Source organism: Melampsora larici-populina (assembly GCF_000204055.1).
Source record: "Melampsora larici-populina 98AG31 unplaced genomic scaffold MELLAscaffold_48, whole genome shotgun sequence".
In the NCBI taxonomy this organism is placed as follows: domain Eukaryota; kingdom Fungi; phylum Basidiomycota; class Pucciniomycetes; order Pucciniales; family Melampsoraceae; genus Melampsora; species Melampsora laricis-populina.
Window position 1 is genome coordinate 255,388 of NW_006768812.1, and position 19,115 is coordinate 274,502.

General features: G+C 41.9%; 2 protein-coding genes across 2 annotated transcripts; one reads left to right on the plus strand and one right to left on the minus strand.

Annotated features, from left to right (window-relative positions):
* Positions 1-1,406: 1,406 nt before the first annotated feature.
* On the plus strand, positions 1,407-6,434 carry MELLADRAFT_92018 (uncharacterized protein; the record flags this gene model as incomplete). The annotated part of the gene is made up of 10 exons (XM_007415049.1): positions 1,407-1,550; positions 1,712-1,950; positions 2,168-2,797; positions 2,854-3,082; positions 3,159-3,343; positions 3,432-3,930; positions 4,062-4,249; positions 4,319-5,802; positions 5,888-6,097; positions 6,160-6,434. 10 exons carry the CDS (start codon positions 1,407-1,409, stop codon positions 6,432-6,434), a joined length of 4,083 nt encoding a protein of 1,360 aa, XP_007415111.1.
* Positions 6,435-7,378: 944 nt separating this feature from the next.
* MELLADRAFT_78971 (uncharacterized protein) lies at positions 7,379-9,797 on the minus strand (the record flags this gene model as incomplete). The annotated part of the gene is made up of 5 exons (XM_007415135.1): positions 7,379-8,522; positions 8,612-8,773; positions 8,836-9,192; positions 9,254-9,553; positions 9,618-9,797. 5 exons carry the CDS (start codon positions 9,795-9,797, stop codon positions 7,824-7,826), a joined length of 1,698 nt encoding a protein of 565 aa, XP_007415197.1.
* Between the last annotated feature and the right edge of the window lie 9,318 nt (positions 9,798-19,115).

The following is a 19,115-nucleotide window of genomic DNA, read 5'->3' on the forward strand; positions in this document are numbered from 1 at the left end:
AAGATTCATATTTTTGAAAACTGAAAGAAAACTTAAACACGTCAGTAACTCTTCCGTGCGAAAAGACAAAGGAGGACTTACCTCAGTTGATTTAAGGACCCTTTGATCGTGTGCACTTCCACACCATCCGTGGTGAGCATAGATGATACGTCTTCTATGATCACATATGATCAAAGAATTCACTGCATAGAAGGACTTTCGACAATAATAGTCCTCGCAATTCTTCTGTGGTGCATATGCTAGAGGAATAAGGGTTCCATCGATGAAACCCACACAATCTTTGAAAAATGAAGTGGAACCAATGGCTGATTTGATCTCGTTTCGTTCTTCAGGAGTAGGCCACTTGACATATTTGGATTCGATTCTGTTGAGCGCCTGAATACAACGGTACGTGTAATTATCCACGCTCCCTTCTAAAACAATTGTCAGTACATGTTTTAAGTCAACGTGATATACACTCACGAAGTGCTTCCTTACCTGCCATTGAGAACAGTTTTGCTATTACTCGACACTGTCCACCATTTCCAGAGAGCCCAAAGTTTGCCATGGCGACCAAGAGCTGCCATCTAACGGGAGCTTGAGAGACGTTTGAATTGTTGTGAAATATCGGATCATCTGCTATCTGGTCTACAAGGGTGTTGAAAGCGGGCTTTGACATCCGGGCCTTTTACATACCAAAGAACAAATCAGTCATTTGGAAATGAGATGAAAACAAGAAGATATAACATACTGCAACACCCCATGTTCGATCATTCTCACTCCACCATTCGTCGAAACAGGCGTACTTTCTCTCACGTCGCATCAAACGAGGGATTCTATGGACAAGATATCGTTTCTTCTGCGCATGTTCTATTCCAAAAGCCAAGATAGCCAGGGTCGATTCGTCCTCCATGTATCGGCGCTTTTGAGCACGACTGAATGTCATAGCATCAAATGTGCTAGTCATGATCAACTGAGAGGCCATTAAGAGCAGACTGTCTTGCAAGTTTTGATCTCCTGTAGCGTCGTTGGAATCAAGCTGATCGAGGATAATCACTGCGGCCAACATGTTAGTGAAGTTGCTGGGGTTCGTGGTTGTGTTGTAATAGTTGGTGGCCAGAGACGCTACCTGAAGTGCGAAGAAACAGTTCAGGTAGGCCAAGGCGTCGCGGCGGACAGTGGAGGTCGGCATCGTGGAAAAGGAGAAAGGATGGGTTGGGTGGGTTTGAAGATAGGTGTTTGGGTCTGAAAGCTGAACTCCAAACCCGGTACACCAGGGTACACCCAGTTACCGCCAAAAAAAAACTGGGTGTACCGGGTTTTTTGGCAACCGGGTTAACTTTGAGACCGGCTAATGTTGAAATTTACAATCAAACATTTCCAACAACTAATGTTCGGAACCAATTTTCATCCGAAAAACCAAAAAAATGCCCTCAATCGTGACTTTTACAATAATTCTTTTGCAGACATCACAAAATGTCCGGAAACGATTGCTCGATAAAATCAACGTAATTACTCAAAAATCGACTTTTGCAACGAAACAATTCCAGTCTAAGAGATTGAGGCTGATAGTCGACTTTCGATCCCAAAGATCCGTGAAATACCTGTTCCAATCCTAAGGATTGATGTTGTTCCAATTCCATCCCAAGGATTGATGTTTCACTCACCATTCCATCAATCAATTACTCGCGAGACGCACTGATTCGGGAGTCTATAACCCCACCATCGAAAGCCACGGACACGTCCCACTTCTTCGTTAACAACGGTGTCCTTTGTTGCACAAAAACTCAACAAGGGACACCGTTTTGATCAAACCAGTTCAAAGGACATCCACCGCATCCTCATTCCCAGGCTGAATACAGCTAACCGGAAACGAGTTGTACAAAAACACGTACCACTGAATCCCAGACTGAATCCAGCTAACTGGAAAGTCCATGTACAAAAACACGCCTTCATGGAGGGTATCGCAGGGTCTCTTAAGAGTCTTTCAAGCCTCTCAAGAAACCCACACTCTCCTGATACATATGCGTGTCTATCTTCAAGGAAGATAGACAAATTTTTTCATCATTTTTTTTGATCGTTCATTTCATCAACTTTGGTTCAATTCAACCAATTCACCGTCTTTGTCTCAGTGATTACTTACATCACTGGTCATTTATTCATTCCAAGTGACCGTAATTCCTCTAAGTCTCAAGTCCACCGAGATGAGTAGTGATTCGGATAACTCATCTGTCTTCAAAGATGATCTTTCAGCCAAAGACTTTGAAGATGAACTCGAAGATGAAGAACTTGAAGATGAAGTACTTCAAGATGAATTCAAACACGATGAAGACCTTGAAGATGAAGGACTTCAAGATCAATTCAAACACGATGGAGACTTTTATGAAAGCAACCAATCCTTTCATGAAGAAGATGATATCCATGTCACCAATTCTCGCGATCAGCCTCACCAAACTACCACTTCCAAATCTAAGAAGAAGAAAGAAGGCGTCAAGGGCAAGAAGACTTTTGGCCTTCCACAGGACCGCACTTCTTTCAAAACCTTTATAGACGCAGACACCACCCTCGACGACGAAGGATATCCATTTCTTCCAAATGGAAATACCGTCTATGTTAGGCAGCCACAACAGCAACTTGCTAATTGGGGCACATTTGCCTACACCTATACGACTTCTGGAGGGGGCACTAACAATGGCAAAGCCATCTGGCGAACAGTCAGATTTAAGTGCTTAGGTGTTATAGTCTGCGATAACCCTTCTTGTGACCACCTCGGCTCGCCTCCAACTGCAAAGGACAAGAGAGACAAATTTCACACCAAGTGAGTGTGGTATCTATTCACGTGAGGTTTCACAAACTAACCAATTACGTCTCTAGGCCTCAAAAGTGTGATGCCGCACGGTGCCCTGGATTTCTTCGCCACGTCACCTGCTCCAACACTTTATGCCGTATGGATGAGCATCGCCCCAGCGGCTGGGGTATAATCCGGCACTCTGGTGTCCATCTTCACCAATGGCCTCGGCGACGAATACCAGATAAGCTTGCCCAGGAAAAATTTGCCAAAAAGGTCGTTGAAAACCCGGATGTGGGGCCATTACGACTCAAAGTATGTACCTGATTGCCTATCTTGCAAAAATATGAACCACACTGACAATTCCAGTTCATACTCACTCAATTTCCAGGTGGGACGAGCACCAGCAGGCAAAAAAGGGATCGTTACTGCCTCTGCAATTCATCCTGCGTTTGGACACATCCATCGCGTTGGATACTATCGCCGCAAGATCCTTTCAGATGCAGGATTAATTCCTGAAAAGAATGTTCCGGGTGCCGGTGACAGCTTCCTTTTAGACATGATACATTGGATCGAGTTAGTTACATTTGAGTATCTAATGTCACTGTATTATTTGACATTTAACCTTTGACAATGATCTTGTCTTATTCAGGTGTGGTTTGAGCATTATCTCGGCATCCTTTAAGCGCAAAAACACACACTTGACTTTTCAAACAGAATGGATGGCACAGCAGCTATTGTCACGCGATGAGTTCAAACAAGTATACGCCGGTGGCCTTCTTTCTGACGTAACCTACAAGTTTTTCGCAAATGGATATCTGTTGTCAACATCGATGTATCACGAGGACCTCTGCCGATGGATTCCAATCCAAATGACTTGGTTGAATGGCCTGTCGGAGGAACACTACCGCGCCCACTTCACCACCCTAATGGAGCAAATGCGAGATGCCGAACTGACTACCGAGGAATGTGATACACTGGTCCGTCAGGTTGTCGATTTTTCTGTGGCACAGAAGAATGGTTTCATAATGGCGTACATGGATGTATTTCAAGAGAATGATCGTGAAGTCGCACTAGACAAAATCAAAGGGTGCCATGAGCATTTTCGAGCTCAGGTCACCAGAGTCAAGAGAAACCGTGCAATTATACCAGCAGGCAGTGAAGTAAGCATTTGCTTTAATCAATTTCATTTTTTCATCGCACTCCGTCAATTTACTAAATAAATTGTGCGTCGTGTATCATATCACAGAGTTCATTTGAACACGACGCTCTTGATCTTTTGAAACCAGGCAAGCCCGGGGGTCACACCTTTGATCAGAAGATTGCTCTATTACGAAAGGCCTACCCGAAAGCGAAGAAATGGTTGCAATGGTGGCAGGCTTCAGACATCAAAGCCATGCTTTTCAAATCAAGCGGCAACGAACACCTACCGGCGACAACCAACGCGCAGGAGTCATTGCATCGGGTTTACTACATGATATGGTAGAAAATTTTCCACTCAGTCACGCTCTGGTACAAATATATGTTAATATTTCTTCCAATCTCTTCCAGCGAAGGGAACTGTACAGTTCAAATAGGTCTGGTGCAGTTATTTGCATTGGTGCAGAGTCTTGAAAGGGACCACATGGACCGTAAAAATGGGGTTTCAATTGAGTACGGTGGGAAGATGAAGAACTACAAGAAAGTTGCTCAAACCCTAGGATGGGCTAAGAAAAAGCGTACTCGACGTCGCGGCGAAAAGAACGACGGAAGACCACCGGACACTACCGATGCTTTGCTAGGCCGTCCCAAGAAGCTTGGACGACCTAAAGGGTCTGTTAATGTAGATCGCAATCCCGTTACTACATATCAGGGATTTGTGGCTTCTAATACACAGGGACGTCGAAACCGGTGCTGGCTCAATGCCATGACAGAGTGCTTGTATGCATTGCATACGCCACTTTGGTACAGCAGATCTAAGGGGAAATCAGAACATATCTTTACCCATCTTATGATCTTTTTTTCTTCTCGGTCTACATGGGAAATGTGCGAGAAAGGATCTATCAAGACCATATTAACCAGCGGTCAAAACACGCTCCATGCTGCTATTCAGAAGAGAGCTCCTGGAAGCTTCGAATACGATGCCATGGCTTCTGCTGATGGGTATTTTGATGGAATCTTTGATCTGGAATCTCGACCACATTATCCTGTGTCACCTGCTATCACCAAAAGGTTGTTTCAGGTTGACCACAGACGTAAGCTGGTCTGTCCACAGAACTCTGAACATCGCACAATTGACACGGTCAGATGTAACAAGATCACTTTGACGGAGGCGACATTTGGCGACGAATTTTCTTACGCTCAGACCCCAGCCCTGCTTCAGCAATGGTGTTCTGATACCGGGCTTCGTCGAACATCGGCACGACATTGTAGACTCTGCAAGACCAATAAGTCACGGTCTGATTCGAACAATCCTGAATCTACGGCTTATGGTGAAAAGTCTCAAATATTATTTGATCCACCTCCGCCTCACCTACATATATCAATTGATGTTGGATGGTTATTGCAATCTCGCCGCGAAGAAGCATTCACAATGATGGCCGATTGTGACTTTCCATATGAATTGATCCTGCATGGTGTCACTTACTGGATACGTGCGCGTGGTTATTGGGGAGGCAATCACTTTTGGTGTAAAGTGGTACGAACTGTGGGCGGCGTAGCCGCTGTGTGGCTTGCAAATGATCAGGTTAATGCTGGTCTCGCGAGGTTGGTCTCTACGAAACTTGAGTCCATTGGAGGTCCTTCGCCTAATACATCCTGGGTCATGTATTCTCGGTCACCTACAGAGGAAGAATCATCTATAACCAAGGCTGCAGATGCAAAAATCAAAAAATCCTTGGGCAAAAAGCTTGTACTTAGTCAACCATTTTCGCAACCAGAGGTACTTGAAGAAACCAGAGAGATGAACTCTGAAGAAGAAGAAGAAAATGGTCTTTCCAAAGAAGACCTAGATCATGAATATGAAGACCAAGATGAAGCTCCTTTGGCCAAAAGAGGTGAGCGATTTGTCAATTTTAAATTTCCAAGTGCAGCTCTTCTTGATCTAATATTTTGTTTGCTTGTCTATCCTCATTGCTGCAGCACATACTACTAATGTCAAGCGGCAGATAGATTACATCTTTTCCTCTGATGGAGAAGACGCCAAAAAGCCTGATGAAAAGTCTGATGAAAAGCCTTTTCGAAAGCCTGGTCGAAAGCCTGCTCAAAAGCCCTTGAGGGAATCCGAAGTTGTAGTGGTTGCTGAAGAAAATATAGTAGAAGACAGCCTTTTGCAAAGTGTGGAGCAAGAAGGTATGTTCTCATGTTGCGCACGAAAATATATTCTTGACTGACATTTTTGTGCGCTTGTGCAGAACCAGCTTCGGTGGGTAATACAACATCAGCGAAGGTTCCTGTTCCCGTGGTATTCCGGCCAAATCGTAAAGTCAAACAGGAAGATGTATCAACGGATGCTGTTGCAGAACAGGTTTCAAAAAAAAGGAAAAAACCAAAAGGTTGGAAAGGTTGGGAAATTGTGGTAGAACCGGAGATGGAGTCCAAAGGTAATGCTATCCAGGAGGCTCTGGATGAACATGAGGAAGAACAAAATCCTCCACGGAGGTCAAAACGTGCAAAGAAGAAACCTTAGAATTATAATTTTTGTTTAGAATTTTTGTTTGTTGTTGGTTCTGCCGTGATGCGTGCCATTTGAATGAAAAACTTGGCATTTTCAAAGTAGAATGGATTGAAAGTTAGAGAGGCATTTCTGGCGATTTTCGCGTGAATGGCTGTGAAACATTGCTTGTAAAAATATACATTGCATGGACTTTTTTCTATTTTTACGATAATTTTTTTCCGCGGTTTTTCATTGTCATTTTACATCGGAATGAAAGAGATGGAAAAATAAAGATTCCCGCGGAAAGTTTGAGTTTTACAATGTTAATTTTTTACAGACTTTAAAGTGCGGAAATGATCCCTCGCAAAATTGAATGTTCGGGGATCTGTGAAATAAATTTCCAACCAGATTTTTACAGAGACTTTTTTTACGAACATATGAAAATTGCAAATGCTTGCAAAAATAAATAATGTGTCGAGAAAGATTGATTTTTCCGAACGACACGATTTCCAGACATTAATGATCGGAAATGGGTGTTCGGAAAAATCTACGCGCCCGTTTTAAATGGATACAAATGACAGGGCAGAATTGATTCAGAATTGATTCTAAAACTTGCAAGTTTGACTGGGGGATTTCCTATTTATGGATTGATCGCGCGTCTTTTGGATGGCGATCTCTCGCTTTGCCAGTTTCATATGATTGGTCCCCAAATATTTTCTGTGAATGTTAAATTATTCATTTCACAACATGCGAGCTTAGTCTCAAATATTTTCATGGTTTTGGATGATCCGAATTACATTGAATCAAGTGAGTGCACTATGACCTATAATACGAGCAAGTAGGTATATAAAACTTCACACTGATCAGGTACTTGGATCAATATGTTTTTCACTTAACGCGTAGATCAAATACATATCTATCAACGTCCTAGGTATTAATGATTAATGCCATCTACTATTCATCATGCCAGCTAGCTTAGCTTAGTTTCATTGGTTTATTACCAAAGATACTTATTTGTAAGTCAGAATACCAATGTTCAAGAAGAGACAGAGCATGAAGATCAAGATTGGAATATCAATGGAAGAAGACTGATTATTTACATATGAAAATGTATGCGACAGCTATAATAAAAATTGTTAAACCGCAGAAATATTTATAAGCAAAAAAACGATTAAAGATAACATTTGAATATCAATGGAGTAATAATCATTATTGACAAATGAAAAGGTATAGGAGAGCTAAAAACAGGTCAAACCGCATAATTATTTATAAGTAAAAAAAAGGAATAAAATTATAACGACAATTATTTACACTTAAACTGACTAAATCATGTTATAAGAATCCACGTAAATCAAACATAGTGTATAATCAAATGTTACGACGCTGGGATTTACCGCGATGGTCCATCTCCATCCATTCAGATCAAAACTTGTGTTTCGCTTCGATCACCGTGGGGTTGCCGTTATTGATGTAAGCATTAAGCGCCTCTGCATCAATTCTTATAACCCATCGACGGTATTTGGATACGGTCGAAGGAGCGTAAACATGAGTTTGGCCGTATACCCTGTTAAAAGCCGATTTGATCAAAAGGTTTTTGGGTTTCACGGTGAGTGCCACAAAAGCGCACAGTGACTTCATCGAAACAGGTCTCGGTTGGGTGGGCCATCCTTGCTCTAGATAGGGAAATAGCGTGACTACATTGGGTTCCGTGTTGTCAGTAGGTGCCGGGGGTTCATCATCAGCCGTAGATAGGTTAGAGTTAGAAGGGTTTGGGTTAGTCGGTATAATGTCCTCCACTTCTGGGAGGTCAGAGCTAGGATGATGACTGCCAATTCCATCGTGAATTCCTTCACCGTCCTCTTCGTCATCTGATGATATGTTGACTACAATGGCATGTGGGGTAGGGGTAGCCGGTGTGGCCGAAGGTGTGTGAAATCGTGAATAGGCTACTGGACTAATTACACTATGCAAATCCATCTTTTGGATAATGGTCATACTTCCTACCAATGCGATGTTGGATTCCATCTCCTTGCATTTTTCCGGTACAATTCCAGGAAATAATATGAGGATTCGTCGATAGTGCGGGTTATACTCCTCCACTATCAAAGTTTGCATCTTCACCTGAATTAGCAAGGGGGGGCAAGCACGATTCGGTAAGACAATCAGTCAACAACAGCAAACATTAAAGATGTAACAGGAACTGAACATACCCAGCCTTTTTCCTCTGGAATCCATACTCGAAGGTCTCCATTCCAGGTTGAACCCAGTTTATCTCGAACAAGTTCCATTAGTGTCTCGGACTGATTGAGCTTTAAGAAAGGCCATCGCGGTGCGTAGACTCGGAACGTTTCACACGGCAAGGGTTCACCCGCCTGATTTATATCGGTCAACCTCAGCTTATATGTGAGTAGGGGAGAATACCGAAATTAATCACCTCTAAACCTGACCAAACCACAAACGTAGTGGTTTTGCTGGCGACTGAGACATGGTCTTTGTCTTCTCGTTCCTCGGCTTGTTGCTGAATGGTGGTCCTTCGGAAGCGTGCTACCTGCGCGGCTGAGAGAGGGGTGGAGAAGGCATGGGACGCTTGTGTAAGAGTAGGAGGAGGAGGTTGAGATTGAGTGAGACCTTGGGTCATGAGGGGTTCATGATCGACATCTTCATCTAGCCGAACGTCCTGAACTTCGGGACGGTTGCCTGTTTGCCGAGGCACAGAAATTGGATGTTTGGCCTTAGGATTTGCTGAATGTTTGGAACAACGTTGGTTAGGCGGTTTAAGCTGCTCGCAACACTAAAAAAATATCATTTGGGTCACTTCAGGTTCTGGCCGAGTTAAAATAATGCATACTGACATTACGGCATGTCTTGATGGTGCAGCTCTCATTTTTACGGGCTGTGTGTCCAACACCAAATTGACCTTTGTATCCAACGCATTGTTGATGGATTGGCAGTGTTTTCTTCTTCTTAAGTTGAGTAGTTGGTTGAGTAGATCTCGGATCTTCACTGGGGTTGCCGTCCATAAGTTGAGCTACTTGCATGGCTAGATCTAGGTTACCTCGGTAAAACCGGTTTTGCAGCCGCGAGTTATGTTGAAGGATTGCTTTTGTGGCGTGGGCAAGGCTATATGATCGATAATATCTTCCTTTGCGGCACTGTGCAAAGTAAGGTGGTGTGGTTAAATTATGCGGTATAAAATTGCATATCTTCATCACGTACAGATATGCCGATTAGTGGCTCGTGTGGTTGAGCAACGGGTTTGTAGTACGTCGTCGAATGAGGATTTTGGCAAGACGGGCAAAGCAGGCCGCTGCGATTTGAGCCTTCCGGTAAAGGTAATGGTAAGGAGGGGTTTACGGAATTGATAGGAAATTCAGCGTATAATCTGTTTGCTGGCATGTTTACAAATGTTACTTACTTATAACATGATGTGGCCTTTATACCACTTTATTATATCATCATTTGGGATGGTCACTCACACACACGCTTCAGGTTATCTGGCTCGTCGGATTACCGCTTATTTCTCAGTAATGTTCATATGACATGGACCTCACGGCGTGTGATAAATAAGTTTAAACAATTAGTATTTATGGCGAAGCACGATTGAAAGAGCGAAGATGGGCGGTGATCAGATGCATCATGTGTGAGGCTTGTGTCCTTTGCGCGGCGGTTAAGCCTGTAACCTGGATTTTTCATTCATTATTCGATCATGTTAATCAGTGAAGATTACTAAGTATTGGGTGTGTTTCCTCGCTGAAGGTTGGTAACGATTACTTGGTTTGGGTGTGTTTCGGCGCGGTGGGATACATCCGATGCACAGACGGGTACTATTTGTAATGACTTTCCGCAAACGGGCAGTCCGCAACTGATTGGGGCATCTGTCAGGCTGCGTCGCAGGCTGGGAACTTGAGAGCCGCTCTCATGAGAGCGCCGCTCGCAACTCCCGCAACCCTTTGAATGCTCTCCCTATTTGTATCTTTCTACTGATTGCTTTTCTGTTTTTTTCTCTTTTTGTTTGATTGTATCCCCTCCAATTCCTTTTGTTCCTGATCCATTTTGATGATATGTGACTTTTCATCAATTGCATTTACCTTTGACTGTTCAATCGACCTTCTCCACTTTGACTTTTGAATTGACTACTTCTCCAATGGTCCCCTGCACGGATTCACAAAGGATTCACATCCGATTATGGTCCCACAAGCGATGTATCCGATGATTCCTGGATTACCAATATGACTTGCATTCCTGCCTTACATCAACCTCTTCCTTTAAATATTCTTTACTCGGCCATACATGATGTTGAACAATGCCTTTTTCGTCGCATTATACAACACAGCGCAATACCCACCCTTCATCAATTGGTCAGACCACAAGGTGGATGATTCAAGACAACAGCTCTTGCTTGTCCTCTTCCATGACATTATCACATGATGCCATGTTCTTGCATCATTCCCATCCGTTTTCAGTGCAAGATAAGCAGACTTTTGGTAATTAGACCATGACTCAATTTCTTTTGTGCTTTTTGCATTGCCTGCATGCCTTATGATTAGTTTGTGTTTGCCCAATATTGGACACATTAACAGCCAAGCGTATAAAGGCTCATGTTTTTTGGGAATGAGTCATACCAACCAACACCTCTTCAAACTATCTCTCATCAACTCCCTTAAACTTATTTTGTGAATTGCTTTGAACCAAACTTCCACAAAACCTTTGCCGCCTTGCTTTCTCTTACCTTGTGCCTACACACCAATTCAATCAGGATAATCTTTGAATCCGAGTGCTCACTCAGTTCACCCATCACCCGGCAACCCCCATCTGCTCCAAGTACACCTGCTTTGCACTTCATGCGCACAGAGCCCTTTTTGTAAGAAATGGTGTTCACAAATGGTTCAAATAATAAGATCAAGGCTAGATCGCTAAACATCTTGGATCCAATGGACACTGATGGATGTCTATGAAGTTCTTTTTCATCCCCTCTCATATACATTTGTCTTGCCTATTTCTTAATATATATCAAATTTTTCTTTTTTACTCTTGCTTAAGTTGGCCACCAATTCAACTTCTTCCTATCCTTTGAGAGATTCTCACAGTTCAATTGTCTGCAAAGGTATTAATGCTAATAATCCATACAAATATCAAATTAAGCTTTCAGCTACGCGAACAAATCAAGTTCGCTGGAGACTGGTGTTTATGTCCTAAGATCCCAGATGGTAGCACCATGGTTAGCATTATTGAGTTAAGGGTCAAGGTGATAAGAAAATGTCAAGCTTTTGTACATCCATTCAAGGAACCATGACAAAATCCTAATAGGCATCTAAATGGAATTCACATAGCCTGTAATAGGGGGGCGGCACTCGCTAGAAATCACAAATTGAGGTCGTAAGTTGAGTTCTATCTACACAGCACCAGGCAAAATTGCTAAACTTTGCCTTTTGGCTTAGACTTTTGATAACTGGTCTAAAAGACTTTAATTGGGTGGAATTAGCTTCACATGTTTCTACCAGTACAGAGAACGTGAATTGTTTGTGGCTAAGCAGTATGGACACAGAAGAATTGGACAAGGTCCTTAAGTTCTTCAAGGATATTAAGGCGGGTGTCCAGTGTTTCCCAAATCTGTTCCACTTAGTTAGCACAATTGGAATTTAAAGTAATGTGAGTTAAGATCAAGTTGGTTGTGGTCTGTTGGTACATTGAAAACTCTGGGGTAGCATTGCCATTTTCCTGTCTTATGTTGCAGTTACTATTCTAAGAGCTATGCATTCCAAGGGACATACAAACTGTTGCGGGCTTGCCCGCCTATTCTCTAGTAAGGAGAAAAAATTGAAGCTGTGATATTTGGTTTTGATTTGGCTATTGACAATCTATGGACGAAAGACTGAAGTGAGTATGAGGCAGGGATAACTTCAGTATCGCGATCTGATCACAATCTTATACTCAAAGTCGACTCGAACTCACGATGGCTGATGGATGACAACGTCGCTTCTGGTTTCGTACAACAAATATATATATATTCCAAGGCAAGATACGAAAAAGGACATGTTCAAATGTCACCCAGGGTCTGTTTCGTGATTCAAGTACCTGACCCATCTCTTCACTACATATTGCGCCCATCAAGCCCACTTGTGATGCTCTACCTTGTATATGAAATACAAAGTCTGGTCTTAGACGATTGAAACCCGTCCTGGTCTGGTCTTGGTAAATGAGTTTTTAAAATGGAAAGTAAGATGATAATAATTTCGATAAAGAAAAGGAGACAGAGAACAGAAACAAAACAAACTATATAGAAAAAGAGAAACTAAATCAGGCACAACAGAAACCGTAACAGAAGATGACATCATCCCATAACAAAGATAAAACTACTATAAAACTAAAATAAAATGTCTAACATTAAGATCTAACATGGTTCCTTATACATAAAAGAAGGTCCCTTATCCGTGTCCTAACAACAGAAAACGTCCAAACACGTTTATGACAAAATATGATCTACCATATACTCAAAACTCTAATAAATCCTCGAACGCGCCTCCCAAACAGAATCCGACGGACCCACACCACAAACAGGCGACAGAACATGAAATTTCTTCAACCACGGATCTAAAGCAGTCGATATCTCCGTCAAAGGCGTCCAAACGTCATCTAAACCAGAAGTATCCCCTCCACGTAAAAGATATTCATGAATACCCCGATCCGTGAGCCTATAATCAATGATAAAAGACGTGATCCCTGCATCTTGGTCTTCTAAAACATCGAAGGTCTCAACCACCGGCAGAGACTCCCCAAAAAACGGAGACAACAATGAAACGTTAAAGACTGGATGTAACCGTCGAAGAGATAAAGGTAAAATTAACTCAGCAGCATTCTTTCCCACCATTCTTTTGACTTGAAACGGTCCGATCCGCCGAACATCCAGCTTGTTTGAAGGTCTCAAGGTACGCAAATTCCGTCGTGAAAGCCAAACAAGATCCCCGGGAGCATACACCACAGGTACTTGTCGTGTTCCATTGTAAAACTTTGCCTGAGATGCTTTAGCCCGTTCAAAATTTGTTTTCAAAGCATGATGGATTTCCTGCAATTGTTCAACAAAGTTGTCAGCTTGTGGCACCCCAGATGTCGCAATCAAAGAATTAAAACGCGGGTGACAACCCGTATACGCAAAGAACGGCGAGAATCCAGTTGAGGAAGACGGAGAGTTATTGTAAGAGAACTCGGCCACAGGTAACCACCAAACCCAGTCTGACTGATCATCTGACACGAAATGACGGAGAAAATCCTCTACCAAAGCATTAATACGCTCGACCTGCCCATCCGTCTGCGGGTGAAAAGCTGTCGAGGGAGCTGGGGAAACATTCAATAACTTCAGTACAGCCGTCCAAAAACGAGAAACGAAAGTTGTACCGCGGTCTGATACAATGACATCAGGCAACCCATGATGCTTAAAGACATGAGTGATGAAGGTATCTGCCAACTGCTCAGCATTCCACGATTCCTTAGCCGGAATAAAATGAGCGCCTTTCCCTAGGTGATCCACAACCACCATTATCGAATCGAAACCTCGCAACAACGGCAACTTAACAATAAAATCGACGCCGATCGTAGACCATGGTCGTTCCGGGACAGGTAAAGGAACTAATTCACCCTGGGGTGGTCTTTGATCCACTTTGACTCGTTGACAACTAATGCAAGATTTCAAAAAGATCAGCAAATCATCCCGAATGTTAGGCCAACTAAAAGTCCTAGTCAACAAGTCCAGAGTCTTCATACTGCCCCAATGACCCGCCGCCGGAGACTCATGCATTTGCCGCATGATAACCACCCAAGCCGCCAAAGGAACGTAGAGCCTATCGCGCCACCACCACAAATTACATTGATAGGTGAGTTGTTTTGGTCGACGTCCTTGCAGCAATGGATCCGTCGAGTACAAGCCATGGAACCAAGATTGCGTTTCCAAAGAAGCAGGCAAGAAATAGGATGGATCTGATTGACCCATTATCAAATCTTTCCGCAAGGTGACCACTTGGACCGACATATTCTTGACATCTCGTAACCCTAACAAAACAACCTTATTGGAGGATAATTTCCCTTCAGTTAAGTCAGAACGTCGAGAAGCAGGATCAGCAGGATTCATCCGTCCGGGAGTATGCAGAATTTCGAATTGAAACTGCCCAAGAAAGGATGACCATCTAGCTTGTCGTGGCGTCAAATCTTGCGCTGTCATGAAATAACGTAAGTTAGCATGATCAGACAACACCGCAACAGCTTCCGTAGATCCTAACAACCAAGCTCGCCATTCCTGAAAACAGGCAATAATTGCGCCCAACTCCTGGTCGTGGACCTGCCAATTCCGTTCCGATGGGGTCAACTTCTTCGAATAATAGGCCACTGGCCTTAATTCACCAGTATCAGAATATTGGGAAAGTATTCCTGAAAAAGCAAATCCCGACGAATCAACTTGTACCACTCTCTTCTTAGAAAAATCGAAATGTAATAAGAAGGGAGACTCAGCAAAAAGTCGGCGAAGTAAATCAAACGCTGCCTTAACACTTCCACGCCGTAATCCATTCTTCACATCCGCCGCAGCCACCGTAAGATCAGTAAGCGGAGCAACAATTTGAGAGAAGGCCGGTATGAATTGTCTATAGAAATTTGAAAACCCTAAAAACCGACGCAAATCCGCTAGATCAGCAGGATAAGGCCACTCGGCCAAAGTATTGAGCTTCTTTGGATCCATCCGTAGACCATCTGTTGAGATAACAAAACCCAAGAAAACAACCTCAGTAACGAAAAATTCACACTTCCCAGGAGAAGCTGTCAAATGGTGTTCTGATAACTTAGCTAGAATTTGTTCAATGTGTTTTGCATGTTCTTCCTCAGATTTCGAAAAGATTAAAATATCGTCAATAAAAACAAAGCATGAAATGTCCAAAAATTCTCTCAATACCCATTGAATGAATCGCTGAAAAGTAGCTGGGGCATTAGCTAATCCAAATGGCATAACTGTGAATTCAAAAAGTCCCCAAGGAGTCCTAAAGGCCGTTTTCCACTCATCACCATCTTTAATTCTGATCAAATTAAAGGCAGACTTAAGATCAATTTTTGAAAAGACAGTACAACCTTTCAATTGGTTCAGCAACCAAGACATTACCGGTATCGGGTAACTGTCTCGTTTAGTAATTTTGTTAAGTCCCCAATAATCAACACAAGGTCAATTCTTCTTACCAGGTACTTTAACAAAAAAAATCGGGGCTGCTGCTGGTGAAGAAGACGGTCTTGTGAAACCCTTACCCAACATCTCGTCAAGGTACTCGCGCAACTCTCGCTGCTCAGACTGGGCAAGATTGTACAATCCCCCAAAAGGTGGATCACAATCGGGCTTTAGATCTATTGCACAGTCAAATGCTCGATGGGGAGGAAGTACAAATTCCTGTGGAAAGAAAACATGTGAGTATTTAAAACAACTTTTCGGTAGATTCAAAGGAAGAGACTTGTCAGAAGTGGTTAAAGAAGATGAAGGAGTTTCGATGGAATTTTGATTCTTTGAATATATTTGTGGAGACGGTGAGGAATTTTCTGTCGCTGTGATGGAAGAAATTGGAAAAGAAGGTTGTTCAACAGATTCCAACTCACAAGAAACTACAGATACATTCAAATCCGTCATCGCTGCTACAACCATTCCATTGATAGCAAGATAGACACCATTCTTATGACAGACAGCAGCCGCACCAACACTCTTCTTCCATGGTAGGCCTAAAATCACATCTTGACCATGTATCGACGTTACTCCTAATTTTGCTGGTAACTCAATTGATGATGAAGTACTTGATGTTGCTGTTAAAACTCCCACCCACTGCCTATCTATCACTCCTCCTGCTCCCGCTGAACCATCAAAGCCAAAACACAGCATCGGATCACAAGAAATAGTTGAGATTTTGTGCTTTCTGACTAATTCTTGACTGATTAAATTAGCCATCGCACCTGTATCGATCAAAGCAAAAACGACTACTGGAGAACCTTCATTGGACAAAGTAAATGGAACAATGAATTTCCCATTAGCAGTTTGACAGGTATCAATCCTGATTGAACTAATATCAATATGTACCTCTTGTTCTTCAACATTCGGATAAATGATTTCATTCATACTTGAAAAATAATGATCAACAAATTCGTTTGTTGCAAGTGATTGTTCTTCCGAAGTGTTAACAAAAGCAATTGAATTGATATTGAATTCTTCAGTCGAACTTTCTATAACTTCTTCTCGTTGATCTTCAAAGTTGACTTGTGAAACCGACACTGTAAACATCATTCAACTTCCCCAATTTGGCAGAGGAAAATGATTAATAGTACAGTTTTTCATAAAAGAATCTAATACTGCACACCTGGGCCATTTCACCCACACTACATATGTGCAGCAAGCTAAGTCAATAGTTGTCTATCATGTACATACAGGTCTGCTCAGTTTTTTGCCCATCAGAATAAATAAATCACATGTTATACCACATGTAACTTTTTCGACTTTGAAATTCTTTTCCCAAAAATTCACTACATATAATTCTGTAGCTGCTCAGGCAATATTGTTGAAGCTATGTCTTAGTAACAGAAAGTGTGTTACATGCAGTTGAGTTGATGAGATCACACCAAAACATTGAGTCAGTGTATGTAGTCAATCTTTTGGAAGCTTTTTTCAATCTGAAAGAAGTTACAGCATGTATTACATATGAATAACTTGTCCTGATGAGCAGATAACTGAGCAGAACTGTATGTACATGATAACCACATATTCACTGAGCCTGCTACACATATGTAGTGTGGGTGTTATGGCTCAGGTGTGGAGTGATAGACCATTTTATGACAAATCATACTCCCAATCATTTTTCCCTGCCCACTTGGGGAACCCGAATAATGTCTGCAGTGCGACTTGATGTTCAAGAATTGTAATTTTTCCTGCAAGGTTTTGTTTTGATTTGGACAAACTCCTTTTGCATGAGTTCCTTGTAAATCATAGTTCTTCAAACATCTTGCACATAATTTACGTTCTTGACAAGCCTTCATAATCTGAAAAAATATTGAAGGTTTCTTCTTTGACGAATTCAAATCGATGGCATCAATATCCATTGGCACTGCTTGATCTTGCCGATGAACTTGAACTTGAGTTGGTCGGAACTGGTGAATATGCTGAGAATCCGGTTTATGAACTTTCTTGATGTACGATGAATGATTTGAAGGCAATTCTGAAAGTTCTTGAACAATTTCCGCTGCTTGTATTGCTAAATTCATTTTTTCTTGAAGAATCTTCGTTCTAGTCCAACCAGGTAACCTACACGCTTCAGCCAATATGTCCGGATCCAAACCTTTGACATATCTCAAAATTGCGTCTTCTGGCGAAATGCTGACATGAATAACTAACGACCTGAATCTTGAATTATAATCAACAATCGAATGAGCTCCTTGTCGACAATTATCCAAATTCTTTCTATTTGTTCGATCTTCATTCTTGTCGGCAAATATGACCTTCATTTCTTGCAAAAATAACGAGAATGACGTCAAAGGTAACAATCTATACTCCAAAGCTTTTAAATCATCAAAGCCATCAAATACTCCTGACTCAGCTGCATTCTGTTCCAACAAAGAATTAAACCAAAAACTTGCTGTAGACCTCGGTTCAAACAAAGTTGAAAGCCAATTGATTTTAAACCTATCGTCCTTCGTAGAGAAATAAGCTTCATTTTCCCTCATTTCCTGATAAAAATCTTGAAAGAAAGATTTCAAATGCGATGAAGTACCACTGAAACGTATATTATTTCTGAAACGAGGAATTTGAACAGCTTGTGAAGCGTTTGAATGAGAACTTGAAGGCTGAAAAGGGGCTTGAAACGAAGGATGTTGAGGAACATTTGCAAACTGAGGTATTGGTGTATGTTGACGAGGTTCATACTGAGGTTGAGGATTATACATTGGAATCTGAGTATTAATTGGAGGTGGAACAAATTGAGGATTGTGATTAAAATTGTGAAAAGCATCAGCTTGAGGAAACCGAGGTTGAGAGAAGGAAGGTTGCGCAGGTTGAGGAAAATGAGGTTGAGTATGAACTCGAGGAGGTTGATTAAAATGAGAGAATTCAGGATTTGGTTGAGAATACTGAGGAGGAGCAGAAAATAACGGCGGAACAGAAGTCTGCAACGGAGGTTGAAAAGAAGGATGAAATTGAGGAGGAGGTTGATTAAAATTAGGAGGATGAACGAAAGGAGGAGCTTGTTGATGCGGAGGTAAATCTCTTTGAATATTCAAAACATTAAGGGTACACAAACATTACAACCCATTTGAAAAACCCATTTGAGAAAAAATAGAAAAACCCATTCAAAAAAATATTTTTTTGAACAGAAAATTCCAGAGGGACCCAATTTATTTTTCTGTTCAAAAAAATAATTTTTTAAATGGGTTTTTCTATTTTTTCTCAAATGGGTTTTTCAAATGGTTTGTAATGTTTGTGTACCCCTATTAACTCCTTGAGTTAAATCTTCCACTGAAACTTGAGGAATACTTTGAGTTTCGTTTTGACTTCTCAAAGAATTCATTTGGGCATTTGACAACTGAATCTGTAATTGATGAACTTGTTCTTGTAGCAATCGAACTTCCGAAGGTGTTGGCACTCGAGGGGGATCCGGCCGTACACTCTCCATATCAAACAAAGATGAAATATCAGTATTACCCGTTCTTGGATTC